The sequence below is a fragment of the Dromiciops gliroides genome, chromosome 3 (genome assembly GCF_019393635.1).
Source record: "Dromiciops gliroides isolate mDroGli1 chromosome 3, mDroGli1.pri, whole genome shotgun sequence".
NCBI lineage: Eukaryota > Metazoa > Chordata > Mammalia > Microbiotheria > Microbiotheriidae > Dromiciops > Dromiciops gliroides.
The window spans coordinates 584,051,683-584,064,864 of NC_057863.1; the positions used below are offsets into that span (position 1 = coordinate 584,051,683).

At 41.4% G+C, this 13,182-nt stretch overlaps 2 protein-coding genes across 2 annotated transcripts; both read right to left on the reverse strand.

The window, feature by feature from the left end:
• Nucleotides 1-1,489: 1,489 nt before the first annotated feature.
• Nucleotides 1,490-2,437, reverse strand: LOC122748071 (olfactory receptor 51L1-like). The gene has a single exon (XM_043993795.1). The coding sequence runs from the start codon at nt 2,435-2,437 to the stop codon at nt 1,490-1,492; it is 948 nt and encodes a 315-aa protein (XP_043849730.1).
• A 9,416-nt stretch (nt 2,438-11,853) lies between these two features.
• LOC122748072 (olfactory receptor 51M1-like) lies at nt 11,854-12,807 on the reverse strand. Its single transcript, XM_043993796.1, has one exon. The coding sequence runs from the start codon at nt 12,805-12,807 to the stop codon at nt 11,854-11,856; it is 954 nt and encodes a 317-aa protein (XP_043849731.1).
• Nucleotides 12,808-13,182: the final 375 nt, after the last annotated feature.

The following is a 13,182-nucleotide window of genomic DNA, read 5'->3' on the forward strand; positions in this document are numbered from 1 at the left end:
AATCTCTTCCTCCCTAGAAGGGAATTTTAAGGTGATAACACAGTTTATTAAAGTCCTAAGTATAAAAAGCTCACAACCATAATGCACAGTCTTTTTACTGATCCCCAATGTATTTCAGTTTTCTTTTATTTGTGTATCGTTTGAAAATATATGGGGGTGCCTACCTCTGTTCTAGGTTTTAGGGAACTTAGCTGGGGTTTCTAATATATTGCAAGGTCTATTGCAATTGCAAATTAGAGGCTATGGCACCAATCTTTGGCATTAGGAATTCATTAAAGCATATTAAATGGTAGCAAAGAGAGAGCGCATGGCTCTGAAAGTTCAGAAGCCCTACATACCTAGGATACATAGTGAGAGCCGGAGGGCAGTGTGGGAGAGAGAAGAGAGAGAGAGAGTCCCCTTTGCCTCAAGGGTTTTAATTCTCTCTCAGGTAGAGGTGGGTCACTTCACATTGATCCAAGCTAATTGGCCTAGATGGGGTCGCCTAGGTGAGTAAATTTCCTTTAGGTAGTCAGGAAGGTCAATCTTTGCAATTCTACCGACTCTGGGTTGGCTTTAAAAGAGGTCAAGCAAGGCTCCCTGGTTAGGACCTCAAGTGGGGGGGTCACTGGGCCCCCACAAAAACCCATTATTTTCTCACACTTGTGACAACTATCCTCTTAGCTATATCTATCATAGTTCCTCTAGTTCCCTCTTTAGGATCATAGGACCATAAATGGAAAACAAGAAGGAACTTCAGAAGTTATCTAGTCTAACCCAAGACTATAAACTGCAATGAAGGTACTGATCTGTATTAATAAGAAAAAATTCTGGTCTCTGGAAGATCCACCTCAAGATAAAATTACACCTCTGGTACTGACATGGCAACTACTCAACTGCACTGAGACTGTACCCATGATTTAATTTGTGTACAGAACTCCCAGGTGAGGAAACTCCCTCTACCAATGTAGGTCATCAACTTTTTTGCAGGATATAGTCTTAGAAAATTGCCTAGAATGTGGATAGATTAAGGGATTTTCCCATGGTTACATGAGCAGTATGTGTCAAACATGGGTCTAGGCTGCTTTCGAGGCCAATTCTCCATATATTATGCCATTCTGCCTCTCTACAACTTAAGCTTTATGGCCAAATGACATGAATTAGTGTAATGACTATATATGTCATTAAATGTGGATTAGGTTACCTTTGTTAAAAATTGTATCTGATGAAGACACTAAATTGTTCACATCATAAAATTCCATAGAAGCCTTCAAAGTGTTGTTCATGCACCACTGACTTCTCCTCACAACTTGGAGCTCCTTGTAGGTAGGGACCCTGTAATGATCTTTCTTTGCATGCCTAGCATTTACCATAGTGCCTAGCACATAATATGCCTTTGATAAATTCTTATTGACTGACAACTTGATAGAATTAAATAAATCATTGTTTGGGGTTGGTTCATCTTTAAAGAACCTTCAACTTTTTGCCCAGGATAGAACCCCAAACCTCCTCACCAGGGTTTTCCCAAAGAGGCCACCTTGATGATGGCTCGACGGATCTGCTGGGTCTTGACACTGTAGATCACAGGGTTCATCACAGGGGGGAAGAGAACTGAGACTGTGCCCATAAGCACATGAACAACAGGAGAAGCATGGCGCCCAAAGCGGTGAACAATGGACAAGCCAAGCACAGGTACATAGAAACACAGCACAGCCAGGATGTGGGACACACATGTGTTCAGGGCTTTGAGTCTCTCCCTGGCAGAGGCAATGGAGAGCACAGTATGGAGGATAACGGTATAGGAGACCAGGATGAAGAGAACATCAGAGCCCATGGCCAGCATGATAATGCACAGTCCATAGATGCTGTTGAAGCGTGTGTCAGAGCAGGCCAGACGGATCATGTCCTGATGTAGGCAGTAAGCATGAGAGAGGGCCCCAGGATGGCAGTATTGGAAAGTGAACAAGCGGAATGAGGGAGCTGCTGTGATAGCAGCGCTCCTCAAACCCAGTACAGCCCCAGCCAGTGCCACACGGGGTCCAGAGAGAATCGTGGCATAATGCAATGGGAAGCGAATGGCTACCAGGCGGTCCAAGGACATGGCAAAGAGCACAGCAGATTCCATGAAGGAAAAGGAGTGGAGGAAATGCTGCTGCAGAATACAGGACACCAGCCCAATAGATCTTGCATCAAACCACAGCACACCCAACACTGTGGGGAGAGTTGACATACATAGACCCAGGTCTGTCACTGCCAGAATTGCCAGGAAGTAGTACATGGGCTGGTGCAAGGAGTTCTCAGTGCGCACCAGGTGGAGGATGGTGATGTTGCCCAGAACAGCCACTAGATAGCCTATAAAGATGGGCAGAGAGATCCAGCAATGAGCCCACTCCAGGCCTGGAAAACCAGTCAGCAAAAAGGTCGTGAAGCTGAAATTGGTACTAGGCAGGTTAGGCATCCTGGGAGATTCTTCCTGGGATAAATTGGGATTGAGTTGTTAATAGAACAAAAATAAACCAATCCCTCTTACTGACCCCAGACCTTCTAGCTTCTAGTTACCTTCTAGCTGCCTTAGCCCAGGCTAAATCTCCATGATCATTGCTTTTGGCAGAGGCTTCACTCAAAGTCTCCATCCCCATCACTACCCCCTACTCAATTCTACCATCTCTTTTTATATTCCTTGTCAATTCTTAAGACTGGATCTCACCTACACTATGATTTTTCCTCTATTATTCTTAAGCTATATTGCTACTGGAGTTAAATGTAGAACTGTGATGATTTGACCTTTACTAAATTCATTTTTTCCACCATCCAATGGGCATTCCCTGATTCTCAGAAATCCTAATATCTTTGACTCTTTCACCAATAAAAGACTCCCTACCTCTCACTGTTCCTACATATCCAATCCATAGCAAATTCTATAGCAATAGCCTTCCAATTGGACACAGTGCCTTAAGTCTTTCCTCACCCAATCCATCTTCCAGTTAACTGCTGGAGCAAGTTTCATAAAACATAGGCCTGATCAATATAGCCATATGTTAAAAACTCCAGTAGCTTAGCTTCATCATCAGATATTAAGTCTTGTGTTTGGTATGTAAAGTTCTACCCAACTTGACCCCTTCTACCTTTCTAGTCTTCTCATCCCCTGTACATTCTCTCTGATCCAGACATGCTGGTCTATCTGTTCTTCCTCATATACAACACTCCATCTCTGTGCTTCCTCTATGCCTGCAATGCTTTCCGTTATCACCTGTCCCTCTTTCCAAATCCCACTTTCCACAAAAGACATTTCTCAGACCCAGTTCCTCCCAACCAAATGATGTCAATATCTTCCTTCTGATATTACCTCCCCTTTTTACTGAATATACCTTGCATGTACAAAATTGTTTGCCTGTTGTCTCCCATCATTAGAATGTGAGCCTTTTGAGGTCAATGAATATATTTTTGCCTTTCTTTGTATCCTCTAATGTTTAGCACAGTGCCTGGCACATAGCAAATATTTAATCAATACTTTTTGCCTATGCCTATATTTTCCTTCGGTTTTGATAAGAGATGTTCTTCCTCCCCAATTGTAACACTTCCTTTAAAATACTAAATTCCAACTCTCTGAAATAGTTTGCTCCCATTGTCCAGTCTCTTTTCTGAATCTTCACTCTCCCATTCTTCATGGGCTGCTTCCCCTATGCTTTCAAACATATATAGGTATCTCCTACTCATAACAATCATTTTGTTTGAACTCAACTTCCCCTGGAGCAACCATCCCATAATGCCTTCCTTTCATTGTCAAAATGGAAGTGGGTTTCTTTCTCTGACTCTCTCCTAAAAGAATTCTCTCAAAGGTCATCAATATAGAACAGAGAGAAAAGGAGATTGAACTAATTGTCAAGTTCAATGGCATTATCTCAGTACTCATTGGCCTTGAATTCTTTAAATAATTTTATACTTTTAACTTTCCATTTCTTATTAAAATATTTTCTTCCTTAAGCTCCATGACATTACATAAAGCCAGGTGTTCTTCCTACCTTAACAAAAGCTTTGTCTATTTCTCTTGCTCCATCATTGAATGGTGGAAAGAGAGCCACCCTATCTAAGATTGCTTAATTATGTAGTCCAGTCTCCTTATTATACACATCAGTAAACTGAGGCCTAGAGAAGATAAATGACTTCCTCATTTACTAGAGAGAAGGAAAGGCAGGATCCAAACTCAGGTCCTCTGACACCCAACACAATGTTCTTTCTATTACAACACCCACTCCCCCTTCAGCATATGTTCAAATGGTCATTGGAGTTCCAAGGCACAAGTATATTCTACCTCCTTATGGTTTAATAATCTGCAACAGTTATTCCTCATTCAATTCTTCTGGGTGGCAGGACAACAGAAGTCGAATGTTACCTCATTATTGATGTTCTTCATCAGCCTGTGGGTCCTCACCCAAATGGTCTCATGCATACATCTCACCTCATGTTCGTGTGCTCTCAGACAGGTAAATCTTCCTGATTTATGATGCCACCTACTTGTTTTTAAACATCTACTTTGTTCCTTTTAAAAATGAAGTATTTTTCCATTAGCTCACTAATCACAACTGGTAAAATTCTCAGTGGGTAGAGATCTGGTTTTAAAGCCCACAGGAGTGAGGGTCAAGTCCCAACCCTGCCACATACTGCTGTGGGGCCCAAGGTAAATGACTAAATCTCGGAGACTCTAAGACCTAAAGTTACAGAGTAAGTCACTGACCAGTGTCGGCAGAAGAAATTTTCTCACTTATTAGTTCTCTATGCCAATAAATTCACTCTTTTGGTCCCTTTCCAAATCATGTGTGACATCCCACCGAGTCTCAGTGATATCTATGAGGCTGAATTTACCTGCCCTTCTTAAAATATCTAACACATAGTGCAGGAATTTATTTTTATTTGACTATACCTATTTGTAACAGACTTTGTTTTTCATTCTTTTTCAGTTGAGCAGTAGGTGAAGAGGTGGGATGGATAGTGTTCAGAATTGGAAATAAAACAAAATGCAAAAAAATGTTTACCACAGTTTCTTTTCCAGTCTTTGTGCATACATATATGAACATCTGCTCCCATGAACCCAAATTCTCTTCCTTTCCCCTGTTGCAGTCTCCTCTACTCCTATTCTTCTCTCTAGGTCAGAAGCTCTTTATATGTGACTTGTGACCTTTAAAAAATATCTGACAATTATAAATAACCAATTACATATAATTGGTTACTTTTTGCAATCATTTATTTTATGCGGTTAAAAATATTCTTCTAAGGATCTCATAGGCTTAGCTATATGACCAAAGGGCTTTGAAACAGAATAAAAAGGTTAGGATCCCTTGCTGTAGGCAATAGTTGCTATATCTGGGATCTTTTCTCTCTGCTCCTGCTCCTTTTTCAGTTTAATTTAAAAGCATGGAATCAACTCTTTCAACTAGGTTCTCTTCTCCCACTGATAGTACAGAGATGGAGGGGAGGCGGGGGGGACAGAGAGAAAGAGATAGAGACAGAGAGACAGACAGAAACAGAGGGACAGAGGGACAGAGACAGACAGAGACAGAGAGACTCTGGTATTGAGGACAGGAAAAGGAAAGACTGAGGATTAGAAAAGGAGATACTGAAAGACAGAGAGAACATTGAAGAAGACAGAGTAGGCCTGGTTTGGGGAGAGAAAGAAAGGAAGGCTGAAGAACAAGAAAGGAAAAACTAAGGGCAGGACTGTGCTGGTAAATATCAACCAGCTCTCAGGAAGAAAAATGTACCCATGATACACTTTTTTTTTAATTTAATCTGCATTATTAACATTTTCTCCATCACTTTCTTAAGTCTAGACTATCAGCAAAACAATAAATCAAGTACAGATTTAGAGAATTTGCCAATTTTTGAGGTATAAATGCTAACACTAAAAATTTAACAATCAGGGGCAGCTAGGTGGCACAGTGGATAGAGCACCGGCCCTGGAGTCAGGAGGACCTGAGTTCAAATCCAGCCTCAGACCCTTGACACTTTCTAGCTGTGTGACCCTGGGCAAGTCACTTAACCCCAATTGCCTCACCAAAAAAAAGAAAGAAAGAAAGAAAGAAAGAAAGAAAGAAAGAAAGAAAGAAAGAAAGAAAGAAAGAAAGAAAGAAAGAAAGAAAGAAAGAAAGAAAGAAAGAAAATTTAACAATCAACTCTTGAGATCCAGTTTGAGCTATTCCTAGCATACCCCCTAGCTAAAGAACATAAGTAGGGGATGCTGGATGATAATGAGAGGAAGACTCAGGGATGGAGGCTCTGTAAATGGAAAGATGCAGAGATACTGGCTTTACAATTTATCTCTCCCTGAGGCCATTTTATCCAGGCCCCTATCTCTTGAGGATCTCTCTTTCTTGGTGAGATGTTAACCTATCCAATCCTTCAAGACCCCCAAGAATGGAGACTCCATGGCCATCTTTCATTAAGCACTGCCAATGTCTCATTCCATTTCCTGGCAGGAAGTTTATTTTTGTTTTTATTTTCATGAATTTCCTATGTCTTAAAATTAAGCATGTGGGATTTGAAAACAGTGGTAAGAGCATTGGACATACAATCCAAGACCTGGGCTTGATCCATGATTCCAGGACTGTCACTGAAAAAGCTGTGTAATTTTGGAAAAATTCCTTCATTTTTCTGAAGTTCAATCTCCACATAAGTAGAGATTTGGACTGAACAGGGCAGGATTGAAACAACTGGCTCCCTTTGCCTCACAGGACTGTTATGAGGATCCGGTTAATTTGTGAAAGCAAATGCAAGCAGGCTATACAAAGATGGGGAATAGGTATTGCTATGACTCAAAGTTCTCACCTACCAGGATCCCCTTCTTACCCCCAACTCATTAATATAAGATTCCATTCCTGCCACCAGACACTATCTTCCACATGGCCTGTACTGTACACCAGCCCCTAGCCTCTCCAAGTGTTCATCTCAGCTTTCACTCACCTTCTCTCTCTGCCAGCAAGGGTTCTGTAGAACCAGGCCTGTTCTCTGCTTACATCATACCTTTAAGGTCATTGTCTACAGTACCTGAGAGCCTGTGGGCCCCCCTCTCCTGCTGGGATATTTACATCATCTCTATTTTCATAGATTGCCACGGGGACATCGGATTCAGCAGGGATTCCCAAGTCACTGATGTACTTTTTACCCAGAGAGCCCATGATATCCATCACAGGCCTATGGAGCCAGTGTCTTCCCTCTCTCCCCAGAAGATTATAGCAAAGCTGTATTCTGTTCCTAGGATTTGAAGTTAAAAGACAACCTAGGGATCATCTAGTTTAACGCTATCTTTTTAGAAAGAAGGAGCCTGAGAGCCAAAGTATGGAAATGTAGGGTAATAACTTTTATATTTATACCTTAAGTTTTATAAAACCCAATTCATTTTCTCATTTGAACCTCAACAATAACTCTGTGAACTAGATGTTATCATTATCCCCACTTTTCATAAGAAGAACTAAGACATCAAATGATTTGTGTGGGGTCACACAGTTACTAAATGACTGGTAGAATTTGAATACAGGCTTTTCTTTCTCAGACCAGGACTTAATCCACAATGCAACTCCACCCCTCAGTAAGGCTCAAAGGCAAGGTGAGATAGTGAATTATTGCTTCATCAAGAAACACCAGGAGCAGCTAGGTGGAGCCCTGGATTCAGGAAGACCCGAGTTCAAATACAACCTCAGACACTCAAACACTTACTAGCTGTGTGACCCTGGGCAAGTCACTTAACCCTCATTGCCCCACAAAAAAAAAAAGAAAAGAAAAAAGAAACACCAGATTATTTGTCCAAAGATCTTTGTTCAAATCTTGGCTTTGTTCCTAACTATCTCTGTGATAAGGACAAATTATTATTTGTCTCTGGGCCTTGGTTTCCTTCTCTGGAAAATTAGGAGTTTTATTTAATTTTTTTTATACTGTAGTTATTTTCCTATCTATTAATTTCCCTCTATGAGATCAGGGAATATTGTCAGAGATCAATAAACTTGATTGTTTTGGTATTCTATTTCTTGCCTTCTCAATGAGTGGGGGAGGGATAGAGGGAGAGAGAGAATTTGGAACCAAAAGTAAAAACATTTAAAATTTTAAAATTTAATAAACTTCATTTCTCTCCCACAGCTGAGCACAGTGTTCAGCACAGAGTAGGTGAATAATAAATAATTGCTGAATGAATGAATGAATGAATGAGTGAGTGAATGAATGAATGAATGAACCTGAAAATTAGAATAGAACTGTGTCCAAGAAAGGACCTAAAGCTGGAACTGAGGATGAACTGTGGATTGGAATAGGAGACAAATAAGAAAGGCCAGTTTTTATTTGCTTTGAAAGTGGCTCCTTCAGGCCCCCTTCTAAATCTGTCTAGCTTTTTCCTTAGCTACTTTGTATTTATTATGTATTTTTTTTCCTTAAAACTTATATCAGTGGTGTTAAACTTAAATTTTTAAAAAAAGGTCCACATAAGGATTCCTGAACTTGCATATTGACTTAAGTTTTTAAAATATATTTTATCTACCTTTATTTTGTTTTGTAAAATGTACCCAAATAACATTTTCATATGGTTCAGGCCACACTCAGGAATATTGTGGGTCATATTGCCCCCCCACCCCCAGCCTTCCCATTTGCCACTTCTGTGGTACAGGTTGCCTCTCCCAGGGAGAGATTGCTTCCTTTTCACCTTTTTTATACCCAGTGCCTAGCACAAAGCCTGGCTCAGAGACAACACTTAATAAATAATTCTTTATTGACTGAAAATACATAGCTACAGAGCTTCATGTTGGGAGATATGGGTGCTGTAGTCCCAAAAGCTAGCCACCAAGAAAGAGGCAGGGATTCTAGATGTCCTTTACATAATCCTTTGGCTTCTGAAGATCTGGGACTCTGTCCCTGGGTTAGACTAATTCTTATTTATCCTACATGAGGAATTGTGTCCTGGGGGACTTTATTCTTACTCTGATTGACTTTAGGGATTATGGGTTCCTCAAGAGAATTCTCCTCCAGGGCACTCTGTCCACATTCTAATTTGGGGGGATTACTTGCTTCTTCTTAGGATAAAGGAACCCCACCTATGTATAGGTATAGCTGATGAATTAGAAATGTAAACAGGGTTCTAAGGGGTGAGGCTGGTCCCTTGGCACTCACCTCAATCTATGATAGAACAAGGAAAATAGGCCTGGCTTCTGTTAAGAATAGGGGATTTAGAAAGAAGGAAGAAGGGTTAGTTCTGACTTTGTGCTTCATCTTTGAGGATTTTTGTTTATACTTGTAGTGTCTACCACAGTGTCTCACATGTAGTAGAAACTCAGTAAATGACAGTTGAATCAGATTGAATTGGAAACCAGGTACAAGAGAGATCTGAGGTTCTGAATCAATGCACTTCAGTTTGTCCTGGGATTAGAAGCTGCTATCTAGGAGGCAAGGGTTGTCACTGGCAAGACATTGCCCAACTTGGCATGTATTTTATCACAGAAGCTGACTCCTTATTGAAGTGTTCATGCTGTGGTTAGCTTATTTGATTTAGATTTTGGTGAACCTGGAAAGAACTTTGACACAAAAGTCAATTTCCGCTGGTGTTTTTCAGAACCATCTGCCCATCACACAGCCTTAGGTACCCAGGCTGATTATATACATCTTGGTTCTTCCTAGATGCCACCCTACCCACCAGGAAAAATTTACAAGTTCACAATGTCAAATATATATATGTATATATACACATACACACACACACACACACACACACACACACACATATATATCACATTTAATCATAAAAGTAACATACAATTAGTCATGTTGTTGTTCAGTTATATCTGACTTTTCATGACCCCATTTGGAATTTTCATGGGAAAGATACTGGAACAGTTTACTATTTCCTTCTCCAGCTCATTTTACAGAGGAAGCAAACCGGGTTAAATGACCAGCCACAGCTAGTAATTGTCTAAGGCTAGATTTGAACTCAGGTGTTTCTGATTTCAGGCCCAGAGCTTTATTCACTGTGCCACACAGCTGCCCTAGTCATAACTATATATAATTCCCACTCACTTTCCCCACTTAAGGTTGAGGTTACCCAGTTCCATGATCTGCCCCTCCCCCACAATTCCCCAGCCAGACATGAGTCATATCATAGATTTAAAACTGGAAGACACCTTTACAGCCCTCAAATCCAATCCCTTCATTTTACAGATGAGGTAACAGCCATAGAGAGGTTAACTTGCCCAAGGTCACATGACTAGTAAATGTTTCATGTGAAATTTGAATTCCAATCTTTCTGATTCCAAGTCCTACACTCTCTCCACTGTGCTACCTCAATGAGTCTCCTACAGTACAAGAATTCCTGATCTACTCCATAGCCTAGGTTCTGCGTGTTGACAAGTTCAATAACTATACTTTGTTGTGGTCAAGGTGGATGGACGAATGGGTGGATGGATGACAAATTCTTGGGATTCACTTGCTTCATAGCTGTGGAATAGGAAATGCCTATAGCACCATGACTTGGAAGATCTGAGCCTAGGGAGTGTTCTCAAGTTAGAAGTGAACTGGCAGGGGGCAACTAGGTGGTACAGTGGATAGAGCACTGGCCCTGGATTCAGGAGGACCTGAGTTCAAATTTGGCCTCAAACACATAAGACTTATTTGCTGTGTGACCCCAGAAAAGTCACTTAATCCTCATTGCCCCGCCAAAAAAAAAAAAGTGAGCTGGCAAAGGGGGAGAGGGTAGTTTTTTCAATAGCCCAAAAAGCTTGAGGTGGGGGGGGTGTGCCACGGAGAGGAAATTAGCCAGATGAGAGGGGAGAAGTCCTCTGGAAAAAATTGTTAATGTTAGGGGGAACTAAAGAGGGAAGAAACCTTGGCAGAGAATGGACTATACTGAAGAAGCCAGAAGGGAATCCAGGTTGGAGGGTCTCTCAGTAAATCTTATCTCAGTTGGAAATAGCTAGTATCTGTGTCTGTGATACTTCCTGGATGGAGTCTGAACTCACATCCTTCTCATAATTGGAGCTAAAGGGCTTCTGTTCCTTTAAGTCTCTAGTTCTGAAAGACTTTGACTGATATTATCATCAAAGACCAACCCAGCTTAAATGTCATCTCCTATATGAACCCTCCAAGAAGTCTTTCCAGGAATAATGATCATCTGCCCTTTGAGTCTCACAGAGCATTTTGTGTCTACTTCCTCACCATACCCCCAGCCCCAACTTCACAAGTATTCTTTTTGCCATGGGGATATAGGTCTTTGCATTAACAGCAGACATATTGGCTAAGAGCAAAAGGTAGGACCTCTGGTTCATAACTGTATCAAACTGAATTGAATTAAAACACTGGGTACAATAAACTTATTCTATGTTCCATGCCTTATAAACCAAAGTACTTACAAGGGAACTGACAATGCCTAGATCAGAGATATAGGAGAAATGAGCCAAATTCAGTGTTTCTAGATATATCTCAGTGGAAGTATGAGCCATGATGTTATTATTAATATCTGCAGGTTTGAAACAGGTCCATCTGTCCACAAGGGACATGTTACTGTGTTGATGTCTTACACATACTAAATGCCCTCCATGAGGGCAGAGATTGTACTTTTTTTTTTTTTTTGCTGGGCAATGAGGGTAAAGTGACTTGCCCAGAGTCACACAGCTAGTAAGTGTCAAGTGTCTGAGGCCAGATTTGAACTCAGATCCTCCTGAATCCAGGGCCAGTGCTTTATCCACTGTGCCACCTAGCTACCCCTGATTGTACATTTATAATATATATTTTCTCAGGATAGAGCTCAATGTATATCCCCCAGTAGAGGCTTAATAAATATTTGTCAAACTTAATTAAATATAAAAGGAACCATTATCTGCCTCACTCCCAGGAAGGCTTCCATTAATCCTAGTGCCTAGAATTCCATTTTAGTTGCACCATGAGCTTGATAATCGCCCGACGTATCTCCTTGGTCTTAATACTATAGATGATGGGGTTCAGCATGGGAGGCACAAATAGGTAGATGTTAGCCATAAGGAGGTGGACAATAGGTGAAGCATGCTTTCCAAAGCGGTGTACTAAAGACAGTCCCACCATAGGCACAAAGAAGACCATCACAGCACTGAGATGTGAGGTACATGTCTGAAATGCCCGTAGCCGCTCTTCTCGTGAGGCCAAACCCATCACAGCATGGAGAATGAGTGCATAGGACAAGGCAATGAAAACCAGGTCAAGAACCACAGTGAATACCACCAATGTTAGCCCATATAGATTATTAAAGGTAGTGTCTACACAGGCCAGTCGGATCACATCCTGGTGCAGACAAAAAGAGTGAGAGAGGATTCTCCGTCCACAGTATGGGAAAGCTTGGAGAAGGAGGACAATAGGGAGTAAAGCCACAGGGCCCCTGAGGATGATGGCAATGCCAGCCCGAGTCACTCTCTGGCCCGTGACAATGACTGAGTACCGCAACGGGAAACAGATGGCCACAAAACGGTCAAATGACATAACAAGGAGCACTGCGGACTCCATGAAGGAAAAGGAATGGATACAAAACATCTGGAACTGGCAAGTGCCAAAATAGATGCCCTGGGAACCAAGCCAGAAGGTGACCAGTGTAGTGGGCAGTGTGGATACTGAGAGGCCAAGGTCATTGAGGGCCAGCAGTGAGAGAAGGTAGTACATGGGTGTGTGGAGGTGAGTGTTTGTCTTAATGATGAACAGGATGAAGCAGTTACCCAAGATGGCCACCAGATACATAAAGCAGAAGGGGATAAGGATCCAGTGTTGAATGGCCTCCAAACCAGGGAAACCAATGAGGTAGAAAGTAGGCCGGAAATGGGTGGCATTGATCAGGGACATAGAGTGAAGAATGAAGGAAATTGGGCCTTCTTTCTGGAAATCAAGCTGAAAAGAAAACCATCAAATATCTGGTTACTTATTAACAAAGAGGAATGTCAGAATCAGAACTCATTCATTGTCTTCAGTAACACTTACATCACCATCCTCCTTAATATACACCAATCTCACCATAGTCATTTGCCATCTGCAAGGGAGATGCCATTTGACCACCTGGCTTCTTCATCTCCACTCCTTCTCTCTATGATCTGTGAGTTGTCTGAGTGAATCTCACAAGACTCCCTTATCACCAAGCCAGTGGATCCTAATAACAGTAAAATCCTATTGTTAAAGGTGCTAGAGTGAATTTGAGCTGTTTTTTTTTTAATAGACAGAGTT

Excerpts from the sequence above, each read along its gene's own strand:
- LOC122748071 (XM_043993795.1), bottom strand. The coding sequence starts at position 2,437 with ATGCCTAACCTGCCTAGTACCAATTTCAGCTTCACGACCTTTTTGCTG.
- LOC122748072 (XM_043993796.1), bottom strand. The coding sequence starts at position 12,807 with ATGTCCCTGATCAATGCCACCCATTTCCGGCCTACTTTCTACCTCATT.